The 25081-nt window shown below is 44.0% G+C and overlaps 1 protein-coding gene across 3 annotated transcripts in view; it reads right to left on the bottom strand.

Annotated features, from left to right (window-relative positions):
* The window catches only part of LOC126236245 (nuclear pore complex protein Nup214-like), a 153081-nt gene that overhangs the window by 115993 nt on the left and 12007 nt on the right, over window positions 1-25081 (bottom strand). For 2 of the 3 annotated variants that reach the window (XM_049945388.1, XM_049945389.1), the window contains exons 6-10: window positions 24558-24678; window positions 24245-24438; window positions 21786-22014; window positions 20923-21667; window positions 20639-20830 (exon numbers count right to left, since the gene is read on the bottom strand). In XM_049945388.1, the coding sequence (XP_049801345.1) occupies window positions 20639-20830; window positions 20923-21667; window positions 21786-22014; window positions 24245-24438; window positions 24558-24678 (1481 nt within the window). The remainder of the gene's footprint in view (window positions 1-20638; window positions 20831-20922; window positions 21668-21785; window positions 22015-24244; window positions 24439-24557; window positions 24679-25081) is intronic. The other variant, XM_049945390.1, reaches the window with a different exon arrangement.

Genomic DNA, 25081 nt, shown 5'->3' with positions numbered 1-25081 from the left:
CAATAGATCCCGAGATTCGAGGACCCAAGTGAGCCGACGGGCTACCATCCGTTCAAGTAACTTACAAACAACATTGGTCAAACTAATTGGCCGATAGCTGTCAACAGATAGGGGGTTCTTACCAGGCTTAAGGACAGGAACCACAATGCTATCCCTCCACTGAGAAGGGAAGTCACCCTGGAGCCAGATACGGTTAAACACCCGAAGAAGATGTTGCCGTTGTGGAGCACTGAGATGTTGAAGCAGTTGGTTATGAATGGAATCTGGGCCAGGGGCCGTATCATGAGAAGAAGATAGAGCAGAAAGAAATTCCCATTCAGTAAAAGGTGCGTTATAAGATTCTGACTCACAAGTGGTGAAACATAAGGGGAGAGCTTCAGCCTGCTGTTTGTGATGAAGGAAAGCAGCGGGATAGGAGGCTGACGCCGATGCCACTGCAAAATGGGTCGCAAGATGTTCGGCGATAACTAATGGGTCCGTACAAATGCCATCTGGGAGGTGAAGGCCTGGTAGGGTGGACTGCCGATGGCAACCTTGGAGAGAACGAAGTGTAGCCCATACCCGCGACAGAGGGACAGTGGAACCAAGGGAAGAAACGAATCGTTCCCAACATATCCGCTTGCTCTGTTTGATTAAATAACGGGCTTTAGCGCGAAGGCGTTTAAAAGTAGTAAGGCTGGCTACGGATGGGTGCCTCTTGAAGTGTTGCAAAGCTCGACGGCGATCACGGATGGCAATGGCAATGGCCGGACTCCACCACGGGACTTGCCGGTGACGAAATAGTCCAGATGAGCGCGGGACAGCAACGTTAGCAGCGCGAACAATCGCGTCAGACACGTCACGTAGGACGTCATCAATACAACCCGACAAAGAGGGAGAAAACTCGACCTGTGCAGTGTATAGAGGCCAATCGGCGCGGTGGAAAGACCAACGAGGTAACCTGTCCATCGGGGAGCGCGAAGGGAGCGTGAGAATCAACGGGAAATGGTCACTATCACAAAGGTCGTCGTGTGGCGACCAGTGTAATGAAGGGAGGAGAGAGGGAGAAGAAAGAGAAAGATCAATGGCAGAAAAGGTACCATGACCAGCACTGAAATGTGTAGGGGAGCCATCATTAAGAAGGCACAGGTCGTGGTCTGCAATAAATTGGTCTATAAGAAGACCTCGTCTAGATGGAAAGGCACTGCCCCACAAAGGATGATGAGCATTAAAATCCCCAAGGAGGAGGAAGGGAGGAGGAAGTTGCTGAAGAAGGGTGGTTAAGGCAGCAGGTGTAAGAGCCCTGTCAGGAGGGAGATAAAGATTGCAAACGGTGACTGCAGAGTCTAAGTGGACCCTAACAGCAACCGCTTCCAATGTAGTTTGGAGAGGAATCCACGAGCAAGCAATGTCGGTACGGACCAACGTACAAACGCCACCAGAAGCCCGCAAGGGTCCGACCCGATTGCGACAGAAAACACGGAACCCACGGAGGGTCGGTGAGTGAGCATCAGTAAAATGTGATTCCTGGAGAACCACACAAGCTGCAGAGTAGGACGAAAGAAGGGATTTCAATTCTGGAAGGTGTCGATAGTAGCCATTACAATTCCATTGGAGAACCACAGAACGATGGTTTAAATGAGGGCTGAACACGCTAAATCCAGTCATACTGCTGGGTCCCCACCCGTCACAGACAAGGAGGGGGCGACATCCATAAACGACAGGTCAGAATCCAGTTGTGAAGTCGGGGAAGGGACCTCCGGTGACACCAGAGGCTCTTTGTCCCGGGACTTATGTTTCTTCTTCTTTTCAGGCTGAGATCGAGGAGGGCTGTGTGGCATAAAGGAGCCAGCTGCAGCAAGATCAGGAACAGAAAGAGACCGGGCGACCTGGGGGCCGACAGACCGCGGCTCTCGCGGTCGCCGCGCGGCAGCAGACCTTTGACCTGGAAGGTGCCGGGAAGGGGCATCCCGGGAGAGGCGCCCTTGACCGGCAGACGCCGAAGGAGTGGGACACTTCTCCGGCTGGGGAGGGGGAGCAGCACCCAGAGGAGAAGGTGTGGGAGCCGCAGGGGAGGGGGGGAGGAGTGGGGTCCGGGATGGGGGTAAGGAAGGGGGGGGAAGGGGGGAAGATGTAACCAAGGCGTAACTTGATGTCATAGACACAGGGTGCAGTCGTGCATATTTCTTACGGGCCTCTGTGTAGCTTAAACGATCGAGGGACTTATACTCTTGGATCTTTTTTTCTTTCTTATAAACTGGGCAATCTGGTGAACGTGGAGAATGACTACCACGACAATTTACACATACAGGAGGGGGAACACAGGGACTCCCCTCATGGAGTGGACGTCCACAGTCACCACAGAGAGGGTCCTGGGAACAGCGAGAAGACATGTGGCCAAAACGCAAGCACTTAAAACACCGCATAGGAGGTGGGATGTACGGCTTCACATCACAGCGATAGACCATAATCTTAACTTTCTCAGGAAGGGTATCCCCTTCAAAGGCCAGGATAAAGGCACCAGTATCAATACGGTTATCTTTAGGACCCTTCTGAACACGCCGAATAAAGTGAACACCCCGCCGTGCGAGATTGTCCCGAAGTTCCTCATCAGTTTGAAGGATGAGGTCCCTGTGGAAAATCACACCTTGTACCATATTTAGAGACTGGTGAGGGGTAATAGACACAGGAATTGTGCCAAGATGGGTACAGGCACGAAGGGCCGCAGATTGGGCAGCTGAAGTAGTTTTAATCAGCAACGAACCCGACCGCATCTTGCTCAGGGAGTCCACTTCGCCAAACTTGTCTTCAATGTGTTCCACAAAGAATAAAGGCTTGACACTGGTGAAAGTATCTCCATCAGTCCTGGTGCAAACTAGATAACGGGGGAAAGGTTTTGCCCCTAGACGACGGGCCTGACCCTCTTCCCAGGGGGTAGCCATGGAAGGGAAGGCCGAAGGGGCAAGAGAAGCAGCACTTGAGGAATCAGTACCACGCAGAGACGGCCGCAGAACGGCCAGAGTTTTGGACCCTTATGCGTTTCATCTGCATAGCGTCCGCCCTGATACCACCCACTCCGATCAGGGGCTCTCCTCACGGGCGCCACCCAGCCACAGCAAGGGCCGTCTGGCACGGCGGCCATTGCCGGGAGTTCCGATGCTCCAGGATGACGAGCAACCACTCCAAGGCATGCATGAGGAGGTCACAGCTCAGGTATCAGAAGTGTGATCCCTGTGTGTTCAGGGGGCTCAACCAAAAGGGTACATAGCGACCCCACCACACGGGCTGGCGACCGTGCTGGCTATGCACCCTAGCATCAGACCACGACGTGAAAGAAAAGGTGGAATGTACTAGGAGGGCGCACGTCGGAGACACTAGGTAAGGTGCTCTTCCCCAAATGGCTCACACTACGGAAGAGAAATTTTGGAATGGAGGTCAAACCCCAGAGGGGGACCAAGGAATGCCAAAAAGAGGTGATAAGGACGCAACAAAGCCAGAGAGTAAAACCAACAGAACCAGGAGGATAGCGGGGCCAACATAAGCAAGGACACCAATAGTGGGAGAGGAGAGGGCGAGGGGAAAGGAGCATGGAGGGGAAAGGAGGGGAAGGAAAAGGAAATGCAGCCCGGGAGAGAAAGAAGGCTGCAATGGCTCGGGGCCCCGTGCTCGCCACGCACGTATCCACAAAAGAGATGTGGACCCCCTGGGGGGACCACCAAGGGACTATCTTTTGCCGGGGGCACCCTAAAGAGCGAGGGATAGCGTTTACTGCCACAGAAACCATTGTGGTAGTCACGTGCTCAACCATCACATCGATGTTACCATGTGGGGGAGAGTCGATGGTGACATCAGAGGTGAAAATTTCCTAGTCCGCCTTGTTTAAAGCCCATCTGGGCAGGCGCCCGTGGGCCTGATGCTGGGACAGTGACAGGCAGATCGGGGAAGTTGTCACTACCACACAGGTCGTCATCTGCTCTCCATTGGATAGAAGGGAGAAGTCCTGGGCTGTAAATTGATAAATCAATTTATCAATTTGGCCCCAGTATTTAAGAGGCAGACGTCGAACTGAGACAGTAGCGTTTCGACATCTCTGCCTTGGCCAGTAAGCACGGTGTCACCCCACAGGGGGTTGTGGGTATTAAAATCTCCCAAACGTAGGAAAGGTTTAGGAAGCTGATCAATCAGTGCAGCTTATACATTCATGAGTACTGCACCATCTGGAGGAAGATACACATTGCAGACAGTTATTTCCTGCATCGTCCTTATTCTGATAGCCATGGCTTCAAGAGGGGTTTGAAGGGGCACAGTTTCACTAGAAACCAAGTTTAGGACATAAATGCAAACTCCACCTGACACTCGATTATAGTCGCTACGGTTCCTGTAATATCCCTTATAGCCGGAGAGGGCAGGGGTCCGCACTGCCAGGAACTAGGTTTCCTGGAGGGCAATGCAGAAAGCAGGTGTAATGCTTAACAGTAGCCGTAGCTCAGCCAGGCGGGGGAAAAAACCGCCACGATTCCACTGGAGGATGTCATCATCGTGAGTCATGGAACATTCAATGAGGCAGTTTATGCCTCAGGGTCACCTGCTGCCACCGACTTTTTGCCTGAGCAGTCTATATCCATTGTGTCCGAGGGTCCGGTGAGATCCAGGTCCTCAGTGGATGTCAGAATCTCTACCCTGTCCTCAGACCCAGAGCTTTTAGGTAGCAGTGGTGTGGGTGCCACCCCAAGTTCCTTGTTCTTGGGTGTCTTCTTTTTCGATTTCTCATGGTGTTCCTTGGGTTTCCCTGGCTGGGAGGACTTCACTGAATCAGTCTCCGGGACTGAGGATGGGTGTGAAGCCCTATGACCAGCTGCTTTTGGGCTCTTCAGCCACTGGCGGGTGTCATCTTTCCCACTTGCAGAAACCTGGAAAGGGAGTGACCCAAGGGACCTCTTCCTAGCGAGAGGAGGCGAAGAAGCCTTACACTTCTCTGGCTCAGAAGAGGGGACTGAAATCCCCAATGGCTGGTGGTGTGTTGCTCCCGAAGTAGGTGGTGCAGGAGCAGTATGGAGGGAAGTGCTCCCCACCATCAAGGGGCAAGTGTAGTCACCGGGTCCTGAGAGGTGACAGGAATTCGAGGAACTGATGGGGGTGACAACAGTTCTCATAGCAGCGACATATGAGGTGGTCATCGCCACAGGATGTAGGCGCTCAAATTTCCTCTTAGCCTCAGTGTAGTTCAGTCGGTCAGGGGTCTTGTACTCCATGATTTTCCTCTCTTTCTGTAAAATTCTGCAGTCTGGCGAGTAAGATGAATGATGCTCTCCGCAGTTGACACTGATGGGAGGTGGGGCAGATGGAGTATTGGGATGCGATGGATGTCCACAATCTCGACAGGTGGGGCTGGAAGTACAGCAGGAAAACATAAGGCTGATCTTCCAGCACTGCATCAGGGAAGGGATTACGACTTGACGTCACAGCAGTAGACCATCACCTTGACCTTCTTGGGCAATGTGTCACCCTCGAAGTCCAAGATGAAGGCACCAGTGGCAATCTGATTATCCCTCGGGTCCCGGAGGACATGCCGAACGAAATGTACACCTCACCGCTCTAAATTAGCACGCAGCTCATTGTCAGACTGAAAAAGAAGGTCCCTGTGAAATATGATACCCTGGACCAATTTTAAGCTCTTATGGAGCATGATGGTTACAGAAACATCCCCCAGCTAGTCACAAGTGAGGAACACCCATGACTGGACAGAGGATGCTGTTTTGATCAAGACTGACCCAGATCTCATTTTGGAAAAGCCCTCCATCTCCCCACACTTGGTCTCTAAATGCTCAACAAAAAAACTGAGGCTTCATTGTAATGAAAGATTCCCCGTCACCTCTCGAACATAAAAAGTACTGGGGCTAATAAGAGCCGCTGCTATCCTTGGCATGACGTTCCTCCCATGGTGTGGCCAGGGAGGGGAATGATTTTGGGTCGTACTTCTGTGTGTTGAATTGAGCCCGTGAACGCTTAGAGACTGCTGGCTGTGGACCACCTGCAAGAGATGAAGTACTATGCTTCATGACGTGTTACCCGCCCTGATGCCACCCACTCCGACCAGGGGTGCGCCACCCAGCCACAGCTAAGGCCACGTGGCAGGATGGCCATTGCCGGGAGCCCCGAAGATCCAGGGTGGTGGGCATCTACTCCTTGGCATACGTGGGGAGTTAATGGAGCAGGCATCAGCAGAGTGATTCCTGTGTTGTCAGGGGGCTACAACCAACAGGGTACATGGCGGCCCCACCACAACGGACTGGCTACCGTGCTGGATATGAGGTGCAAAGAAGTCCATGGTCATCATCGGCACAGAAAGTGACACTGCATAGTGCACGACAGAAAACGCACCCAGGATGGTGTCCTCACCCAGGAGATGGAGAATGGGCAGGACTGCAATGCAACAATGAGAGAGTGGGCTAAAGATCTCAATGCACAATGGACACGATGCACCACGTAAGGCGACCTTCCCTAATTGGCTCACTCTTCACGAAAATTTTAAAAAATGGAGGTCTATCCCTAGGGGATCATCACATAAAGGCCGAAACGTGTGAGACTCCTTTTAGTCACTTCTTATGACAGGCAGCAATACCTTGGGGCTATTCTAACTGCCGGACACACAGGGGGAAGTATTGAAGTGACTGTATTTTTATTGCCATTCTCAACTGTGTGCACTGTTACTAGAGATACAGAAACTGTTATTGATCTACAACCATTATTTCACAGCTGTGTTTGGATTAAATGATCAGTTTTAATTATATAAAAGTGTCCAGTACTTCCAAATACTACAGGTACCATCAGCATATGATGTTGCTCCATACCACAAATACAGGAAGTTTTTGTGGGCAACTATGAACAAAGTTTTTGATGATAATTCTTTGGCATGATCTTCCTGTTCTGAAGACAGAAGAATTTGTACTGTTCATTCCAGTTCAATCAACCAAACAGTACAAATAGAGATGGAAGCTTGATGTGACAAAGCTATAAATACAATAGTTATAAATCTGCAGAACAGTCAGGACACTGTATAATGTTGCAACAAAATAAAAGGTAAAGCAGCTCCTGTGAGATGCAGTACATTATTTTTAAACCAGCAGTGTGTACATGGCTGTGGGTGGGTGGATTTGGATATGTGTGTGTTTTACTTAAACCAAGAAAATAGCAGTAACCTACGAGTGACATGTTGCATGGGCAGAGCCACTGACCCAGGTGTTTACCTGCTGGCAGCAAAAGCCCTGGCCTGTCAGTTCTAATGTGGACAAGAACCACCCTGGACTTGGCCTTCACCTTGTGGCATGCTCTTTTTTCTGTGTTTAGTTTATTCTGTTGCTTGTACTGGTCATGTTGTATTTGCTCTGTGCCTGTCTCTACACAATGTTCATGCCCTCTCCAACCTTGTAGATTGACTCGCATGTTGAGTTTCATTTCCTCTTTCCAGGTTCAGCACCAGTGCTTGTAGATGAGCCACTGTCGGCTAGTGCAGTAATATTTTTTGCCAATAATGACTGCTCCATAGTGCTGTCATGCCTGTGCAGATACAGAAGTGGTGATACAGAACAGTCTCACAGATGTAATGCTTTTCTTTTTCATAGTTTTAAATTCTGTCCACTATGGACCCAGCATTTTTTGTCATGCTGGTACAAGCAGATGTGCTTTCAGGAGCAGCTACAAAAACTGAAGAAAGAGCAGATGCAGAAACTGGAATTGTTCCATATGCGTGCAGCACTGGGTAGTGAGACAGGTACCTGCAGAGATCCTTTTCTCCCCGTCAGCTTCAATGCCGTTTGCTGGCTTTGAAGAGTTTACAGAAAGATGGCAGGAATTCATACACCAGTTGTTGTCCAGCAGTGTGGGATCATACAAAATCATGCAGAATTTGAAGACCCCTGCCAAGCATCTATGTCAGTTGCTCTTGCAGTACAATGGTCACCAAACACTGTGGTGGCAGCTCGGTTACAGTTTAACCAGCATCACAAGGCCCCTGGACAGCCACATGCGGCGTTGATTGCTGACCTAAAAATTCTCTGACGTAAGTGTCGATTTGACTGTCCTCAGTGTACTACCTACAAAGTTGCTAATTAAGGACATGATTACCATGTTTATACCTGACCCCACGCTTCACACTATGGCATAGTGCTGATTGACCCTTCTTTAGCTAAACTCGCTGTGACTGCAGATTCACATGACTTACAACAGCAGCAGCAGCATAGGACATACGGTCCGATAATTTGCAGGTGGCACAATTAGTCGGGTTTGGCAGTTTTGTGTCAGTCATAGCATCGTTAACCCCCCCCCCTTTTTTTTTTTGGTTCTCAGTGTTCCTCTCCATCCACAACTGTTTCTGCTCAATGGGCAAGATAGCAGTCTTGCACCAATTATCATTTGTTGCATATTCAGTGGGATTTCCTGCCTTGTCATATGTGAAGCATGCCACAAGGTAGGCCATTTGACAATGGTTTCCGACAGTTGGCAAGCTGCAGTAGGACGTCGTGTTTTGCCTTGACTCCGAGGCTCTCTCTGACACCCTGCAAGCTTCAATCCAGTTAATTTTGTTTCCACTGGTACTGGATGGATGACTGATCAAGTTTCAGCTAGACAAGGGACTTAACTTACATATCTACATGCTCTCTTGGGCTGCCCTCTGCTGCAACAACCATTATGTCAAGTTCCGTCTTACTGTAAACAGTTTATTCCTTTGAGGGGTGTGCAGGTTACAATTATGTGGAACACCAACTTACATTGTTAATGGTTAATTCACAGTTGGTGCAAAATATTTTGGGTTAGACATCTATTCTGCTTTTCATTTTCAGGTAGTGGACAAAGTACATTTAGTCTCAAGCGGCCCTTTGAAGACTTGGACTCTTTACTATGGTTTATTACGAGCAGTCAGGCAGAAAGCTTTGAGGCACACATGTCTTCCTTGAGCAATTAGCAACACCTAAATTTTGTTGCCCCAACCTTTGCTGCATGAGACAAGGTCGAGGCCGAGTTGGAGCATTGGCCAGACCTTTATGCCATTTCTCCTGTCTCATCGAGCCAGTGGACCACCTCTCTGGAGGTGATACTAAAGCCACACGCCTCTGTACACCTTTGAGGCAATTTTAAACACACAGTCAACGCACAATGTTTTGTAGACTCGTATCCAATTCTGCAACTGGAGGAGTTGGCAAAATGTCAAGAAACCTGTATTTCTTCTGCTTCAACTTGCGGAATGTGCACTTGCAACTGTTGTTACATGCTGCTTCTCAGAATTTCTTAGTGCTCAGCAACCCCTATGGGCTCTACTAGTTTAATCATTTGCCTTTAGAATTTCGTCTCTGCCAGGAATTAACAAATTATATCTGGAGCAGTTGATTCGGGATATTCCCTGTTGCGTAAACTATCTCAATGACATCTGGGTCACTGGCTCCACATGAGAAGAGCATTTACGAAATCTAAAGGTGCCAATGATTTCTGATGAATGTCTTCATTGCAAACTGGAAAAATGTAGATACCTCCCCACCCTCCTTCCCCAAATGTGGACTTTTGGGACATGTTCTTAGCATAGATGACCTTATCCCTAAGAATGAGCACATCACACTTATTATCATCAACCTGGCACCCCAGAACATGAAGGAGCTCGAGTCCTTTTTATGCAAGATTTCTTATTAGGCTAAGTTGATTACTCAGGCCCCACATGTCTGCAATTCTCTTAACCAGATTTATCAAAATGGTGTCAAAATTCTTCCGGTCTGAGGACTGTTAATGGGTTTTTCAGTCTCTTAAGTTGTGTTTGTGCTGCTCTCCCCGTTTTGCTTCCTTAATGCTGGATAAACAGTTAACTCTGGCCACCAACACATTGCAGTAAGGCATTGGTGTCGTTCTGTTGCATCGTAATCCAGACAGAACTGAATAGTTCATCACTTACGCATTGAAGACACTTCACAGTGCAATGTAATTTATCACAGGTGGTAAAGACGGCACTGGGTGTCATTTCTGGTGTTTTTTTTAATTTAGCAAAGTTCCGTCTCATTAGCAAACAAAAACCACTGGTTTCCTTATTAAGCCCTCACTCTTAAGCTACCATATTGGATTGCCCAATGGTTGCAGAAGTGGCCCTTATTTCTCAGTACTTACTGCTATGACATCTGTTTCGGGTCCAACTGCGCAGCATACTAATGCAGATGCGCTATTGCAGTTGCCAGTAGGACCCGATTTGGAGTTTGATCAAAGGAGGTTCTGGTTTTTGCATTGGGTGATACCTTGCAGCAAACATCACTGGATTTTCCTTTGACAGCACAAGAGGTCACGGCTGCCAAAGCCGTCAATCCGCTTTTCTGGAAAATCATTTCGGCAGTCCAGATGAGGTGGCCTGAGTCTGCTCCTTCAGGAGCAGATCCAACATGGAATATGTTTTTCTCTGTTGTGACATCAGTTCGACACTGTCCAGGGGTTACTCATGCTGATGACGGAAAAGCAAAGCCGTTGAGTGATCATCCCTCTGGCAAAGCATCCTTGCATACTCCACCTGCTACATGTGTCACTCTTGAGTACGTCCTGTATGGCGCACCATCATCTTAATTGGCCACTGATCGATTCTGATATTTAACATCTTGGGTCGGGCTGCACAGACTGTCCACAGAACATGGCTGCACCAGCACATCAGTTTCCCCCTTGGTCAGTCCCAGAGCGTGATTGGGCCAAGGGACAAGGAGCATGTCGACTTTTCAAGCCCTTTTTTGGGAAGCACATGGTGGCTGGTGGTCAATGCATTATAATATTTGTTATACATACCGAAACTGTCCTCCATGATGTTGACTGCAACCAATCACATGTTGTTTGTCATTTTTGCCATAAAGAGCAATCCCAGGACCCTTGACTCTGATAATGGTCACTCACAGGAGTTTTCACAGGAGTTTGCAGATTTTTCCATTTTCAATAGTATCCAGTGTCTGGCTACAGCCCCATTTCGCCTGGTTTCTAACTGTGAGGTGGAGCAATTTGTGCGAACATTTAAAACCCAAAACAAGAAATCCTTTTCTGCACTGTCTAGTTTTCTTGTCACATATAGGGCAATGACAGTTAACAGGTGCAGTCTGGCAGAACATTTGTGCGGGCACCAGCCACAGTGTCTTTTGGATCTGTTGCACCCCGAGTCTTATGTCCAGGATTGTTACAGTCCATCACATTTTTCTCGCAGGGCTGCCACTTATGGCGTCAGCAGGGGTGGCCACCAGGCATCCTGACAGACCATAAAGGTCTTCATTTGTTTGTAGTGGAGGTTGGACAGGAGTAGCAGATCTGTCGTTCCAATCAGTTGCGCACATGACCACTGCAGCGTAGGTACAAGCCAGCACCAAATCAACCGGGCAATGGGGTTGGTCACAGAGTTGTTCAGGTGGGAGGATTCCAGTTGTGGCAACATGACCACCTGCTCCTGCCCCAACTGTGCCCTCCACCAGCCTTCATTCCACCATGGAGTAGGGCTGCACGACTACCATTACAGAGCCCACAGAATTTGAATTGATGATGCCTTCCTCTCCTCCCTCCCCGTCCTCTCCACTCACCAGTGGCTGAGGTATGGAGGTATGCTGGTGAACCAACTGTTATTCCAGCCTCCACAACCTTCTCTGACAGAGACAGCTTCATTGGCACTGTCACCTTTTGTAGTCGACCCATTTCCAAAAATCTCAGGCCCTTTCTGATTTTGCTCTGGAGGTTGCAGCACAACCTGGCCATTTTTGGCCCTACATGATGTTTTCAGGGGCAAAGGATTTAGTAACCCTGCCAGTAGATATCAAGATAGGTGCAGATGAGCTGGAATTGGTATTGTGCCAGAGTACAGCACTGAACAGAGGGTGAGTGTGAAGTGTTGCATGGGCAGAGCCACTGACCCAAGTGTTTACCTGCTGACGAAAATAGGCCTCATGTAGCAGTTCTTACGTGGGCATCAACTACCTCGGACCTCACCATCTTGTGCCATGTTCTGTTTTCCAAGTATTTAGCTTATTGTGATGCTCATGTTGGTGTGTTATGTTTGCTCCACATTCATCTTTACATTGTGTTCAGACACTCTGTTCATCCACAGATTGGCCTGCACATCTAATTGCATCCCCTCTTCTCAGGTTCAGATACCTGGTCTTGAAGTTGAGCCACAGTCAGCTAATATAACAATATTTTGTGCCTACAATGACAGTTTTGTGGCATTGTCACACCTGTACAGATACAAAAGTTGATTATTAGTACCACCTACATAATTTGTTTTACTCATTATTTCTTTTCTTTTGTATCTTGGCTTGATTTACATCCCTGAAAATTTTCCTTTGCTGTGGGATTTATAAAATGAAGAAAAACTGATCCACATCAGTAGCAAACCACACCTATGGTCAGCATTCCAGTCCCTACAGGTGGTCAGTTAAGTATGTTAGAACACTGGATGAAGGCAGGAAGAGTACCATGGCTTGGAAACAACTTCAGGGCTCAAACCAATACTCGATTTGAAGACAGCTTTATGATCCCAAACAAGTGCAGCCATTTATACTAAAGTCTCTTCTGTTAGTATCACACCCCTGCCACCACAGAGCTGTGTCATTTGACAGCTGTCTGGAACGTGTTCATAGACCATAGTTTGACTGTGTGCCAGAGCAGTTTGTCCAGAGACTGCAGTAGCTGGAGCTGGCACCACTACAGCCAGCACCGGCCCTGGCTAGCAGCTCACCAGCCATCAACTCAGGGGAGTGGGATATAGCCATTATGTCACTGGATGACCATCTTGTGGACAGAGCAGGGTGTGCGAGCCATATCTCAACACATGCAGTCACAGCTAGCCACCGTTGCTTGCAGCTGGAGTTGTTGCTGACAGAAGCAGTTGCACCAGCTGATGCTGTGCTGTTAGCATTGGGAGGGTGAAAACATACAGGACACCGAATGCCACTGTCAAGTGGCTGCCTTCTATACTGATCTATGGCAGGGTGCCATAATAAAGCATTTAGAAGTACAGGCTGTTCAACTGGAGCTGCATGGCAGCCTCCCAACCCACCTCTACCACACCACTTACAACTGATGTCAGAGTACTGGTGTTGCCTTTTTAACATAATATCCGAATCTATGGCCTACAGTACAGTGAGTCGAGAAACTGAACTGTTGTTGTCAAAGAGTCTTTGTCGTGGTGAAGAAGGTTGACTTCCACACATTTTGCAAGGTGAGTGTTTATAAAAATAAGGAGCCAGTGGATCTGTCACAATTTAGAGGTAACAGGGGACACGATTGGCTAGTGCCTGTCAGATGTATGCAGTGTAGCTTCGGTCATTCAGTACCGTGTACAGCATTGATAGCAGTAGTGTGTTCATATGTAAGCATAACTGACATGACTAGACCATTGCCGGGAATCAAAATGGCTGACGATTAGATGTAAGAATTAAGTTGATATGTCTAATTTTGTGTGTCTTGTAACTGTTGGTGTTCCAAAATGAGTAATGACAAGGGCAAGGCTTTGGGAGAGTCAGGAACGCAAGGAGTGTCAGAACCAGAGGCAGTGCATATATTGTTGGAAAGGGTAGCACAATTAACAGCAGCTGGTAGGGAGTTGTACAGTCTATTATGAGTCCAACTGCCACTGTGAGATACAGATTTGTCAGCTGCAAATTTAGTTGCTCCTTTCTCCAGTAAATCAAGTGATGATGTGAAAGCTTTTCTGGAGGATCTCAGGAATTTGGCAGAGATGAAAGGATGGCTTGACATGAAACTTTTGAAGGTAGCAAAATAAGGACTACCTGCAGAACCAATAGCTTATGTGGGTTATACAGAGGCTTTCAATGGAGCTGAAACATTTGAATTCAAAAAGAGCTTACTTCAAAGGTATAGGAAGCAGAACAGTGCCATACATTTTAGAAAACAATTGCGCCTGGTAACAAAGATGCATGGACAATCAGGAGATGAACTTGCAGATAGGTTAGGGAAGATCCATAGTTGTATGTACGAGTTAAGGCAGGACACTGTGGTGAATAAAGTAATTTTGTGGAAGGCTGAGCAGAAGGACATGTTTTTAAAAGGGTTGCATTCAGAAATGTCGAGGAGAGTGTGGACACGGGTTCTGGTTAATCTGCTTGCAGCTGTTAACCTGGCCAGGGAATGCAAGGAAACTGATATGTTGGCTGGGTTGCAAGTCAGACAGGCATTGTTTTCAGATCATTTAACATGTTATGGGTATGGACACACAGCACATATACAGAAGCAATATTGTCAGCCACAAAACAGTGGCAATAATGGTGGTAGTCAGAATGGTGTAGTGGTCACTTCAGAGGGGGACCAGGGAAGAAGCACGTGTTAAATACCAAAGGGATTGGAGGTCCACCTACAGGCATTCCCAGTAACATTAGGTGCTATGAAGTCATATGCAGAAATGGAATATGGGGTGGAAGGGGCAGTGGGGAAGAAGAATTACAGGATGACGTTGGACACAGGAGTGCTTGTGTCGATTGCCAGTGGGGTTCTGGTGCAACATAAGCAGTGGAAACCACCATGGTATAGACTGCAAGGAGTAGGAGATAAAGATTTCACACTGTTGGGATTGGTGGACATTGATTTTTGCCTGGGTAGAGTTTAGTTCAATGTGCTACACATAAGTGAGGGCTATACATGATTCTGGAGAGGGATTTTTTGCATCAGCATTGTGCCAAATCGACCTTCGGCATCACATGGTGGAGTCTGACAGAAAAGTGTTCCAGCTGAGCAAAATTGTTGCCAATGTAGTGGTGTCACGAGAGAAGTCTATAGAGTGCGACAAATCAGTTAAACCATGAACAATCACACTAAGGTTCGATCCACACAATGATGTACTAAAGGGTACTGCAAAATCGCTTTGAGTTAGTGCTAAGTCTAACTCACCAGCAGGGATGTTGTGTGTGGTAGACCTGTTGGAAGTAATTGAAGCATTGAGCCAGCGAAGGATTTAAGATTAATAAACGTGTTGTTAACTGACAACCTGGATATCCTGAAGGAGGAAGAGAGGGACAAGATCACCAAACATCACTGAAACTGAATTACGAGGGAGTGATAAGGAACAGATGGAAGAATTACTGTTGGAATTTAAGAGCTTGTTTCTTTCCAAAGGAGCCATTGTCATTACCCGATAGTAATTAAAGCCGTATATGTTTTTGCTGTACCTGACTCGGTAAATTTACTGCAATAGTTCGTTGGTGTCGCGAGTTATTAGAGAAGGTCCATAAAAGGATTTGCAAGTACTGTCAGACCATTAACACACTTGATGAGGAAAGGTTCGAAGTTTTTATGGTAGGAGAATTGTTGGTACACTATTCAGAAACTGATAGAAGCTTTGGCAGTGAGTCTAGTCTTAGTGTCTCTGAATTTCAATAAGGAATTCATTCTATCATGTGATGTGCCCAATCATGCACTCGGTTGCATGCCAAGTCAGGAGGTTGAGAGAGTGAAACATCTGGTCACCTATGCATCAAGGCAGACGAAGTCAGTGGAGAAGAACTACCACATTATGGACAAGGAAATGTTGAGCCATATCTATGGAATCACCTCATTTGAAATGTTATCTCTATGGAAAGACGATTTGAGTAACAGTGGATCGTGCAGCATTGGAATAGTAGTTGATGTTGAAGAATCTGTCTAGTTGGTTGACATCATGGGCAGTATGATTGAGTGAATTTGATTTTGAGGTTGTACATAATCCCAGAAAGAAACACAGCAATGCAACGTGAACCGGGTAGGAAAGTAATGGTGTTGCAAACACGAGGTAATGAGTTTAAGGAATGTCATACAGCACAGAAGATTGATGAATTAAACAATATAATGAAAAGGAACCTCCAGAATGTCAACAGCTTCTCCTCCGTTTGCATCACCTGGTCCTACTCAACCCAACAAGCCACCTTCCTAGATGATGACCTCCACCTCAAAGATGGCTGAATCAGTATCTCTCTCAATATCAAACTTACTAACCACCAGCAATACCTCCACTTTGACAGCTGCCACACCAAGATGTCCCTTCCATACAGCCTAGTTACTTGCAGTGATGAGTTGTCCCTCTGAAAATATACTGAGAGTCTCACTGAAGCCTTCACAGACTGTAATTATCCTTCCAACTTTGTATAAAAACAAATCTACCATGCCTTATCTTTCCATTCTCTCACCACTTCCCAAAGTCTCACCGTCTAGTCACAGAGGAGCATTCTCTCATAACTCAGTACCACCCAGGACTGAAGCAACTGAATTACATTTTCCATCAGAGTTTCAACTACCTCTTCTCATGTCCTGAAATGAGAAATGTCATGCCCACTATCCTTCCCAGCCCTCCTACAATGGTATTCTGCCATCCACTGAACCTAGAAAATACACTCGTCCATCCTTACACAACCCCTGCTCCCAAACCCCTTACCTCACGTCTCATATCCCCGTAACAGACCTAGATGCAAGACCTGTCCCATACATCCTCCCACCACAACATACTCCAGTACAGTCACAAAATCACCTATCCCATCAAAGGCAGGGATATATGAAAAACCACTCATGTGATCTACAAGCTAAGCTACAACCACTGTGCCGCATTCTGCATGGGCACGACAACCAACAAGCTGTCTGCCCGCATGAATGGCCACTGAAACTGTGGCCAAGAAGCAAGTGGATCATCCTGTTACTGAGAAAGCTGCCCAACACGACATCCTTCATTTCAATGACTGCTTCACAGCCTGTGCCATAAGGATCTTTCCCACCAAAACCAGACTTTCTGAATTGTGCAGGTTGGAACTTTCCCTGCAATATATCCTACGTTCCGGTAACTCTCCTTGTCTCAACCTTCGTTAGTCATTCTCCTCACCCATCCAACCCCTTCCCTGTTCCCATTCCAGCACTACACAGCCCTCATTCCACCATCACACCCAGTCTTTTTACTTCTCTCCTTTTCCGCTACCCCCCCCCCCCCCCCCACCTCTTCCTACCCTCCGTCTAACCTTCCAACTGCACACAGCTGCCCTACCCTCTCTACACCTCATCATTGTGTGCTCCCCAGCAGCACTTCACTGTCTCCCCCCCCCCCCCCCCCACTTAACCCAGCCTCCTCCTTACCCTTACCCAGTCACCACTCCCATCGTGCACTGGTGCTGCTGCTTGCAGAGTGGCTTCAGTTGCCAGAGACTGAAGTCTTATGTGAGTGAGTTACATTTGCGCACGCGTGTGTGTGTGTGTGTGTGTGTGTGTGTGTGTGTGTGTGTGTGTGTGTGTGTGTGTGTGTGCCCATCGTGCACTGGTGCTGCTGCTTGCAGAGTGGCTTCAGTTGCCAGAGACTGCAATCTTATGTGAGTGAGTTAAATTTGCGCACACGTGTGTGTGTGTGTGTGTGTGTGTGTGTGTGTGTGTGTGTTTGATTTTCCATTGAGATTTCATTTTTTCCACTTCCGCTTTGTTTAAATTTTTATGGATGTAAATTACTAATCTGTCTACGAGTGTCATCTACTGTATTTTAAAAGTCTTCCTACCAAATGAAAAATGACATGAAGTTGTTTAAGCTTGAGGTTAAAATTACTTTTCGATAGTTTCTTTCACGATCTCAGGCTGATGTAAGGATACTTATACTTTCTCCAATAAAGTATTTCTGTAAATATGTTAGTAATCTTTCATGGATTCCAGTTACTATAATGAATAACTTTATAAATCCCAAATATCCCTACAGATTTTATTAACTATTTCTGCCTTGGAAGAATAGAAATCTCCCAGAGCTCCATCAAACTTACACCACAGTACTATCACCCATTTCTCCAGCATCATTCCTCCTCTTCTATCATGGTACTAGACACTTCCTCAGCACATTTACACTAATATATTCTTTCAGTTTATATGCTCTGTGCTTAGCACTTGATATTGGTTTCCTATGTGAATTTCTCATATTAACAGTTTCACCTCTTGCCTGAAATTGCAATTAATCTTCTTACATGTGTCATAAGTCAATCCTAAAATTATTGCTAATCAGCTTCCCGTGGTTACACTTAAAAGATCTTTATTTTGTATGTTCTTTTTTACATTGTTTGCAAATTACTTATGCTCTTCACTGCTTTCACACTCAGTTCATTTATTAATTCTTTTTTTTTTCCATGCATAACTAACACAGTTTCATCAGTTATCAATGTCACTTCTGAAAACCTTTATTATACTAAAGGTGGTTTCTTCTGTCTTAATTTCTTGTTTGATCTCTTCGCTTGAACTCAGTCTAATGGTTTAATCCAAATGCCACCACTTCTAGTAACTGGAAATTCATCTCACAAGCTCTTAATTTGTTAAAACTCTCACCTCACATCAGTAGTGTTACATTTATTTACTTTCCATTGCGACTGCCAACAGTAATTTGTACTTTTAACTAATATTCCTAGAAGTTACAGACAAGTCTAACCTAAAATGCTCATATTTAAAGTTTATTTTTAGAACTTTAGTCTACACTTACACAATTGCAATTGGAGAGCATAACTGCACCATAGTATGCTTTACTACTCTATACCTAGATTCTACAACTATGTCTGACAATATAGTCCAATCGATGTCCACCAGTGTCTTGGTCTTCTGCAGCTAAACCACTTTCTCTCTTATACAAGCATATCTACCGTATTTCCCTCTACTTGTTCTTCTTCTTTCAAAAGACTATTGTCCCCTCATTTTCTTCCCTATGGTCTTGCCTTTAGAAATGTTTTTTTGAAGGATATCATGTCTAATTAAGTGTCCATTGAGTTCTGTTTTGCATTGGCCTACAACATTCAGTAGTCTTTCTTCCCTCCTATTTCTTGTAGGACTATCTCATTCATTTTTCTGTCAGCCCTGCTAGTCCTTGTAATTCTCCTTCAGCACCACATTTCTGCAGCTTCAAGGTGAGCTTTCTCCCACTTCCCTAGCGTCCAGGTTTCACATCCATAGCTCAGGACATTCCACATGCAGGTCTTACAAATATTTTCTTAATATGTTCAGTTGAAGGTTCTTGAAACAATGGAAAGTCCAGACTGGAACACAACAATTATGAAATAGAAGGTTGTTCTTATTCTGGGAGGCCAGTGTTCTCTCGATTCCCCTGAAAAATATATATTTTTCCTCCACAAAGCTACCAAAACAGTGAAATTCAGTCACTTCATTGAGTTGCTCACTGCCTATTTTTATGTCACTCTTAACTCCACCTCCTTTCCTGTGTACAACTGTGACATGTTTTCTTGGTATTTATTTTTAGTTTGTTGTCTTCCGAGTAAAGACCTCAAGCATTTTAATTAGTTCTTCCTCTGAGCCTGTCACAACTGAAATGTCCAGGGTAAATCTGATGCAGTGAATATGAAGACCATTAATTTTGATTTCCGTCACTTTTTTCTTTCATGTTGTTGTTGCCTCCTCGATGAAACATATTTTATGCAGTGACAGAGGGTATCCCTGTCTCATCACTCCTGCTGCTTCTTTCTTGCTACCATTAATATCCATTTCAGTACTTTGAACTTTTGTATATACTCCAAATTAATCGTCTTCCTCTCAGTTAAGCACTACTTTGCACATTGCTTTGAACAATAACTTCTAATCAACCAAATCAAATGCTTTTTCTAATTAAATAAATATGTAATTTTTTTTTTTTTGTTTAATTCCAATTTCCTCTTTAAATCTGACATAGTGCCAATATTGCTTCTCTTGTTCCTTTCCATGTTCTGAAGCCAAATTGATCACTGACTAAGTTCCAATCTATTTTCTTCTCACCTCTCTCTCTCTAACTACTGACATCAACAGTTTTGAGGCACTGACAGAAGGGCTAGAGTTTTATAATTTATAAAGGCCTTTCCACCAATTGCCCTCTTGGGTAATGCAGTAGTTCTACTTTTTATGAATCATATGATTCATATTATTTAGATACCATTCACATTATTTAGATACCATAGTAAATAATTTACTTTTGATGTTTTCAATATAACTAAAGGAGCTCTGCAGAAAAGTCATTTGTACCCATTGCTTTATTTGATTTTAACAGGTTTAGTGCAAAGAAGAACTCTTCTTTTGTTATTGGTGGTCCCTTGTTCTGTTCATAAATTAGTTTTTCCATCTTCAATATACTCATCTAAACTTCCAATTTCATTCAGCACCACTGTAGAAATCTTCAATATACTCTTTCTATCTGTCACATCCCCTATGTTAACAACAGATTCCCATTTTTATCCCTCACTATGTTTTCTTATACTACCCAGTAATTATCATGGAATTAAACAGTAAAGGTTAACACAACGAACAACAAGCATGCAAAAAACAGGAAGTAATCTGGTAATGTAAAGCATCTAGCCGATTTTCAAAAGGAATAAAACATGACGAAATAAATCGTGCAGGGATAAAAAATGCTAGTGGTGATGCTAATCCAAAATCTAAGCACAAAAATCTGGTTATTGTGTTTGATGTGAAAATCAATGTGTTTCCTCCTATATGGACGCACCCACAGTTTACAATTTAACAGCATTATTGCTAAGTGAAAGTGGCTCCCCTTACATACACATTATAACTGTATGTATTTCGAAAATTTTTATTTTTTATATCTATTACTCCATGAGTTTTTATGGTCAATATGACTATAGTACTATATTACAGTTTACAAATCCGTACAAATAATTAAAGAGAAATTGTCACTCACATGTGTATTTACACTGTTAACTCTCTTGCGAAGATCTGCAAGCTCTCTTTCAAATAACTGAATTTCTTCTGTGATTGCAGCTCTTATAACATTTGCTGTTATCTCATTGCTCTCTGTTGATGATAACGAATCAATATTAGGCTGCACAATGTTATCAACTTTCACTGGAGTAGAATCATTCCTACTGTCACCCTGCAAAAACAAAATTAAATTTAACTACAGAAAGGCTCCTCCTAATTAGCTACTGAAAAATTAACCTTTTTGCTATGTGATTTGTTACTTACGGAAGCTACACTAACAGACGAAGCAGGAAACATAATGTTACTTTGAGAGCTCGTCATTGATGGTGCCACTTTATTTTGAGAGCTCATCACTGATGGTGCCAGGGTACTTTGAGAGCCCACCACAGATGGTGTCAGGCTGCTCTGAGGGTTCATCAATGATGGTGTCAGGTTACTTTGAGAGCTCATGCCTGATGGTGTCGGGCTGTTTTGAGAGCTCATCACTGACGGTATCATGTTACTTTGAGAGCTCATCACTGATGGTGTCAGGTTACTTTGAGAGCTCATCACTAATGGTGTCAGGTTACTTTGAGAGCTCATCACTGATGGTGTCAGGTTACTTTGAGAGCTCATCACTGATGGTGTCAGGTTATTTTGAGAGCCCATCACTGATGGCATCTGACTAATAAAAGAGGAAGTTAATGATGGTGCCTGGTTGCTCTGAGAGCTTATCGGTGATGGAGCCTGTGTCAAATTTGCACCTGTCGATTTTCCTGTAGAAAAACCTGAAATGTTTCCACCAGCTCCACTTTGTAATGAATTTATAAAACTCATTGTTGGTTGGGGTTTTTCAGTAACACTGGCCACAGAAGCTTTCACACTGAAGAATGGAGATGAAAATCCTGAATTCAGAATCCCAATTCCAGGTTCCGACACATTTGTCTGAAGGGTGAGACTAGAGGCTTCTTTCTGTAATGGTATACTCTGAACGGGGGCCATTGGCTTTGGAACACTGGCATTTTCAAACCTGCAACAATTAAGAGATGTTTTTTATGGTAACCTTCAAAAATTACAAAAAAATTCTCTCTTAATTCCATCCATGTATAATAGAAAAATAGTCAAAAAGATGACGCTACTATACATACTTTGGAGCAAGATTGACTCTACTTCCTGTAGGACTTATTTCTGTTGCAGATGACACATCTGGTGCCTTGCTAGAAAATAATGCAACAACACTCTCATCTGCCACTTTTTCTGGTGGTGAGCATACAGTAACAGCTCCAGGAATAACATTGATAACATAAAACAAGCACAGGACTCCTTTGTGAGACAGCAGATGTAACACAGGCATAGGGGGAATCATCTGGTTGTCACCTGGAACAAACATTTATATGGCTTTGACATGGATTCTTAGTTTTCTGTTTATGACTCTGCAGTGTCAGTAACAATCCAAGCAGGGGGCAAAAAAAAAAAAAAAAAAAAAAAACTAAAGAAAACCTGAATGTGAAAATAAATTTCAAAATTAAAGTAACACCATGATTTCTGTGCAAAGAAGTTCTGAGTTAAGCAAGACTTATCAGTTACTGATATCAAATAAGCCACAGAATTTTAAAATATTTTTTATGCCTCATATTCTCTTTTACTGTAATCGTTTTCACTGTCTACATCTACATCATATTCTTCAGTCACTGAAGCACCCTCTGGATGAATGTCCACTTCTTGACCAGTATCATTATCTATATTACTATTGATAGACAGTTTTTCGCCAGGAACACCTTGCCTTTCAATGAAAATATAATATGTTGTCCCTTGTTCGTGTTCATATAGTCTTTTGCGAAGAAGCCATGGACTGTTCAGCCCAGGTCTCTTTTTCACAAACAGGAATGTGCTAGTAGTGCTGAGTGATTTGGTGACGAAGTTCTGTAACTCTTCACAAGTCATAACACTCCTGAACATGTGAAACATTGAAGTTTTAGTTGCTAATGCTGAAGCAAGATGATTGTATAATCTTTTTTTGGGCTCATTAGTGTGGAGGCACTAGATGGTTGTTATATAGGTCCAGTTCCTGGTGCACATTCTTAAATATTTCTTCCAACATTTCAAATTATTCTACAATTTTCTGATATTTTTTCCTCCACCGTGTTCTGACATCAAGAGAGTGGACACAATGCCCTGCATCCTGCTTTGCCTTTCAAGGCTAGATCCATTAAAAATACATACATGAAAGGTATTTGCTGCCGCTGATGGAGTGTATATTTTATGGTTTTTATTAAAATAGCAGAATGTGGTTCATGAGAAGGTGTCATAATACTAACCACACTTGGTTTACATAAATCATTAATTCACGACCATTGCGCACACATGGCCATAGGTGTGCAAAAATGACATTTTACTCTGAACACTGACAGAGACATTTGTGCATATTAATCCTAAATATTGTTCTTGGAAGCATTGATGTATCTAAATTCCATAAAACACTTTCCACTGTGGCATTCCACAACACACAATTGTGCACTGGATACAATAAGTCTGTTCAACTGCTCTTCTTTGAATTCAAGGTGGCAAATACCATAGACTGATCAGCTGCTCAGCACTGTCTGTCAGGGCACAATTTACTACTGGCATTAGCACTGTTCTCCAGCACTTGTCATAAGTGTGCTTCTTAAATGTGGCTCTTCAACTATGAAGTGGACAGTGGCACAACTTGAACAGTCTGTATTGCAGTCGACAAATGCCCTGCATTACATATTCCATACTGAATATGTTACATCCCAAAAATAACATAAATATGCATCACCTCTTAACATAAATACATGTAATAACTAGTGCTCTCATCCCAAGTTTGCGAAACATGAGTATAGAATTTCATATGCACTATTATCTTAAGCTTATGACAACCTCACATTATTCCTCGATTTTGTGTGAAAATTAAACCACTTCTCTCTCCAACAGTGCAGTCATATCTTCAAATTAACACTCTCCTTGTTCTGGTCATAAGTTTAAATACCACAAATGCCACTGTAAGTAATCTCTTTACCACCTGTAAACGAAAGAAGTCATTGCCTTATCACTGTCGTAATCAGTATGATTACGCGGTTGAGTGGGTAAGCTACAGACAAAGAAAAATCCAAGGTTTAATGTTCAGTAACCATTTGGTGCTGGAATTATTGTCAATTATCACATTTTTCATTCCTTGCAACGCTTTGGATACATGTAGAAAACAAATTTAACTGTCATTTCTGCTAAATATAATTTAATTTCAATGTCAGGCTTTTGATATCTTTCTTTTTCCTGTATGTTCCTGCTACTGTTCCTCTTGTGTTTAATAGCTACTATTCCTTTGCTCTGTGATCCAGCTCATTTCATTAAAAAAATCCTTTACCAATATTTTCTTATTTTTATGTGTATCAGTTTTTATTAAAAAAAAATTGCATTAGCTAACTTTTTTCTTAATACTTTGACTCCACTTTAATATATATGACATCAATAATGAATATTAAACAATAATTATTCTAAAACTGAAATACAAATTTTAATTAATAAAGTTTAAAGCAGTGTAGTATTAGACTAAAGGAAATATAAACACCGTTAACATGATTCTAACCCCAGGGTAGCTCATGAGTTGTGCTGGTATCCAGTGCTAAGCCAATAGGAAATGTTTCCTGTTTGTCTGAAGACATTGGAAGCTCTGCTCTGCACGCATCTTCTTGCATCCACTGCTGCCAACTTACTTGATCTTCAGTCAGCCCAATCACCCCAACTTCCATACTATTAGCAGATGCAACAAGTATCACATTCCTATAACACAAAACTTCATGTAACTATGTTATGACAAATATAATTATCATATTTTAATAGTGCCCACCACAAAACTGCAAACAGTTAAATTGTAAACAGCAGTTCTGACCATAACATACCACGTCTGTTGATGATGCAAGTAAAACTGTGGTCTTCTCAATTCACCAGAGCTATAACAGATGTCATCAAAGTTGACAAAAGAAACAGCACCACTCTTTGGAGCATTAACGATTACCAGACCTGCAAAGAGGGACAAACACTATAAATAACAATGTGTTAACATGTAGCAAACTGCATACTGCAACTAATATGAATACTGACTCCAATATTGACACGGTATTACTGTATGCACATAAAAATATTGCCCCATATAAAAAACGCACTCCCAACAGGAAAGAAGTCAATAAATGTGTGTCGATGACTAGGGCTGAACCTGGAGACCTCCAAACTAATAGTGTTTACCATATTTCCAACAATCACAACTGCTGATACCTTAACTTCTCATCCTCAAAGACTTGAGAGCCACTATGGTGTTATTCTTTATAATGCACTGCCACCATACTGAAAGAGGTTACAGAAGGAAACGTCTTTCACACTAGAGTTAAAAAACATTTCTTCTTGATAAGTGTTTCTATGGTGTAAG

The sequence above is a fragment of the Schistocerca nitens genome, chromosome 2, assembly GCF_023898315.1.
Source record: "Schistocerca nitens isolate TAMUIC-IGC-003100 chromosome 2, iqSchNite1.1, whole genome shotgun sequence".
NCBI lineage: Eukaryota > Metazoa > Arthropoda > Insecta > Orthoptera > Acrididae > Schistocerca > Schistocerca nitens.
Note: the sequence above shows the minus strand (reverse complement) of the source record. Positions and strands in the feature narration are given on the sequence as shown.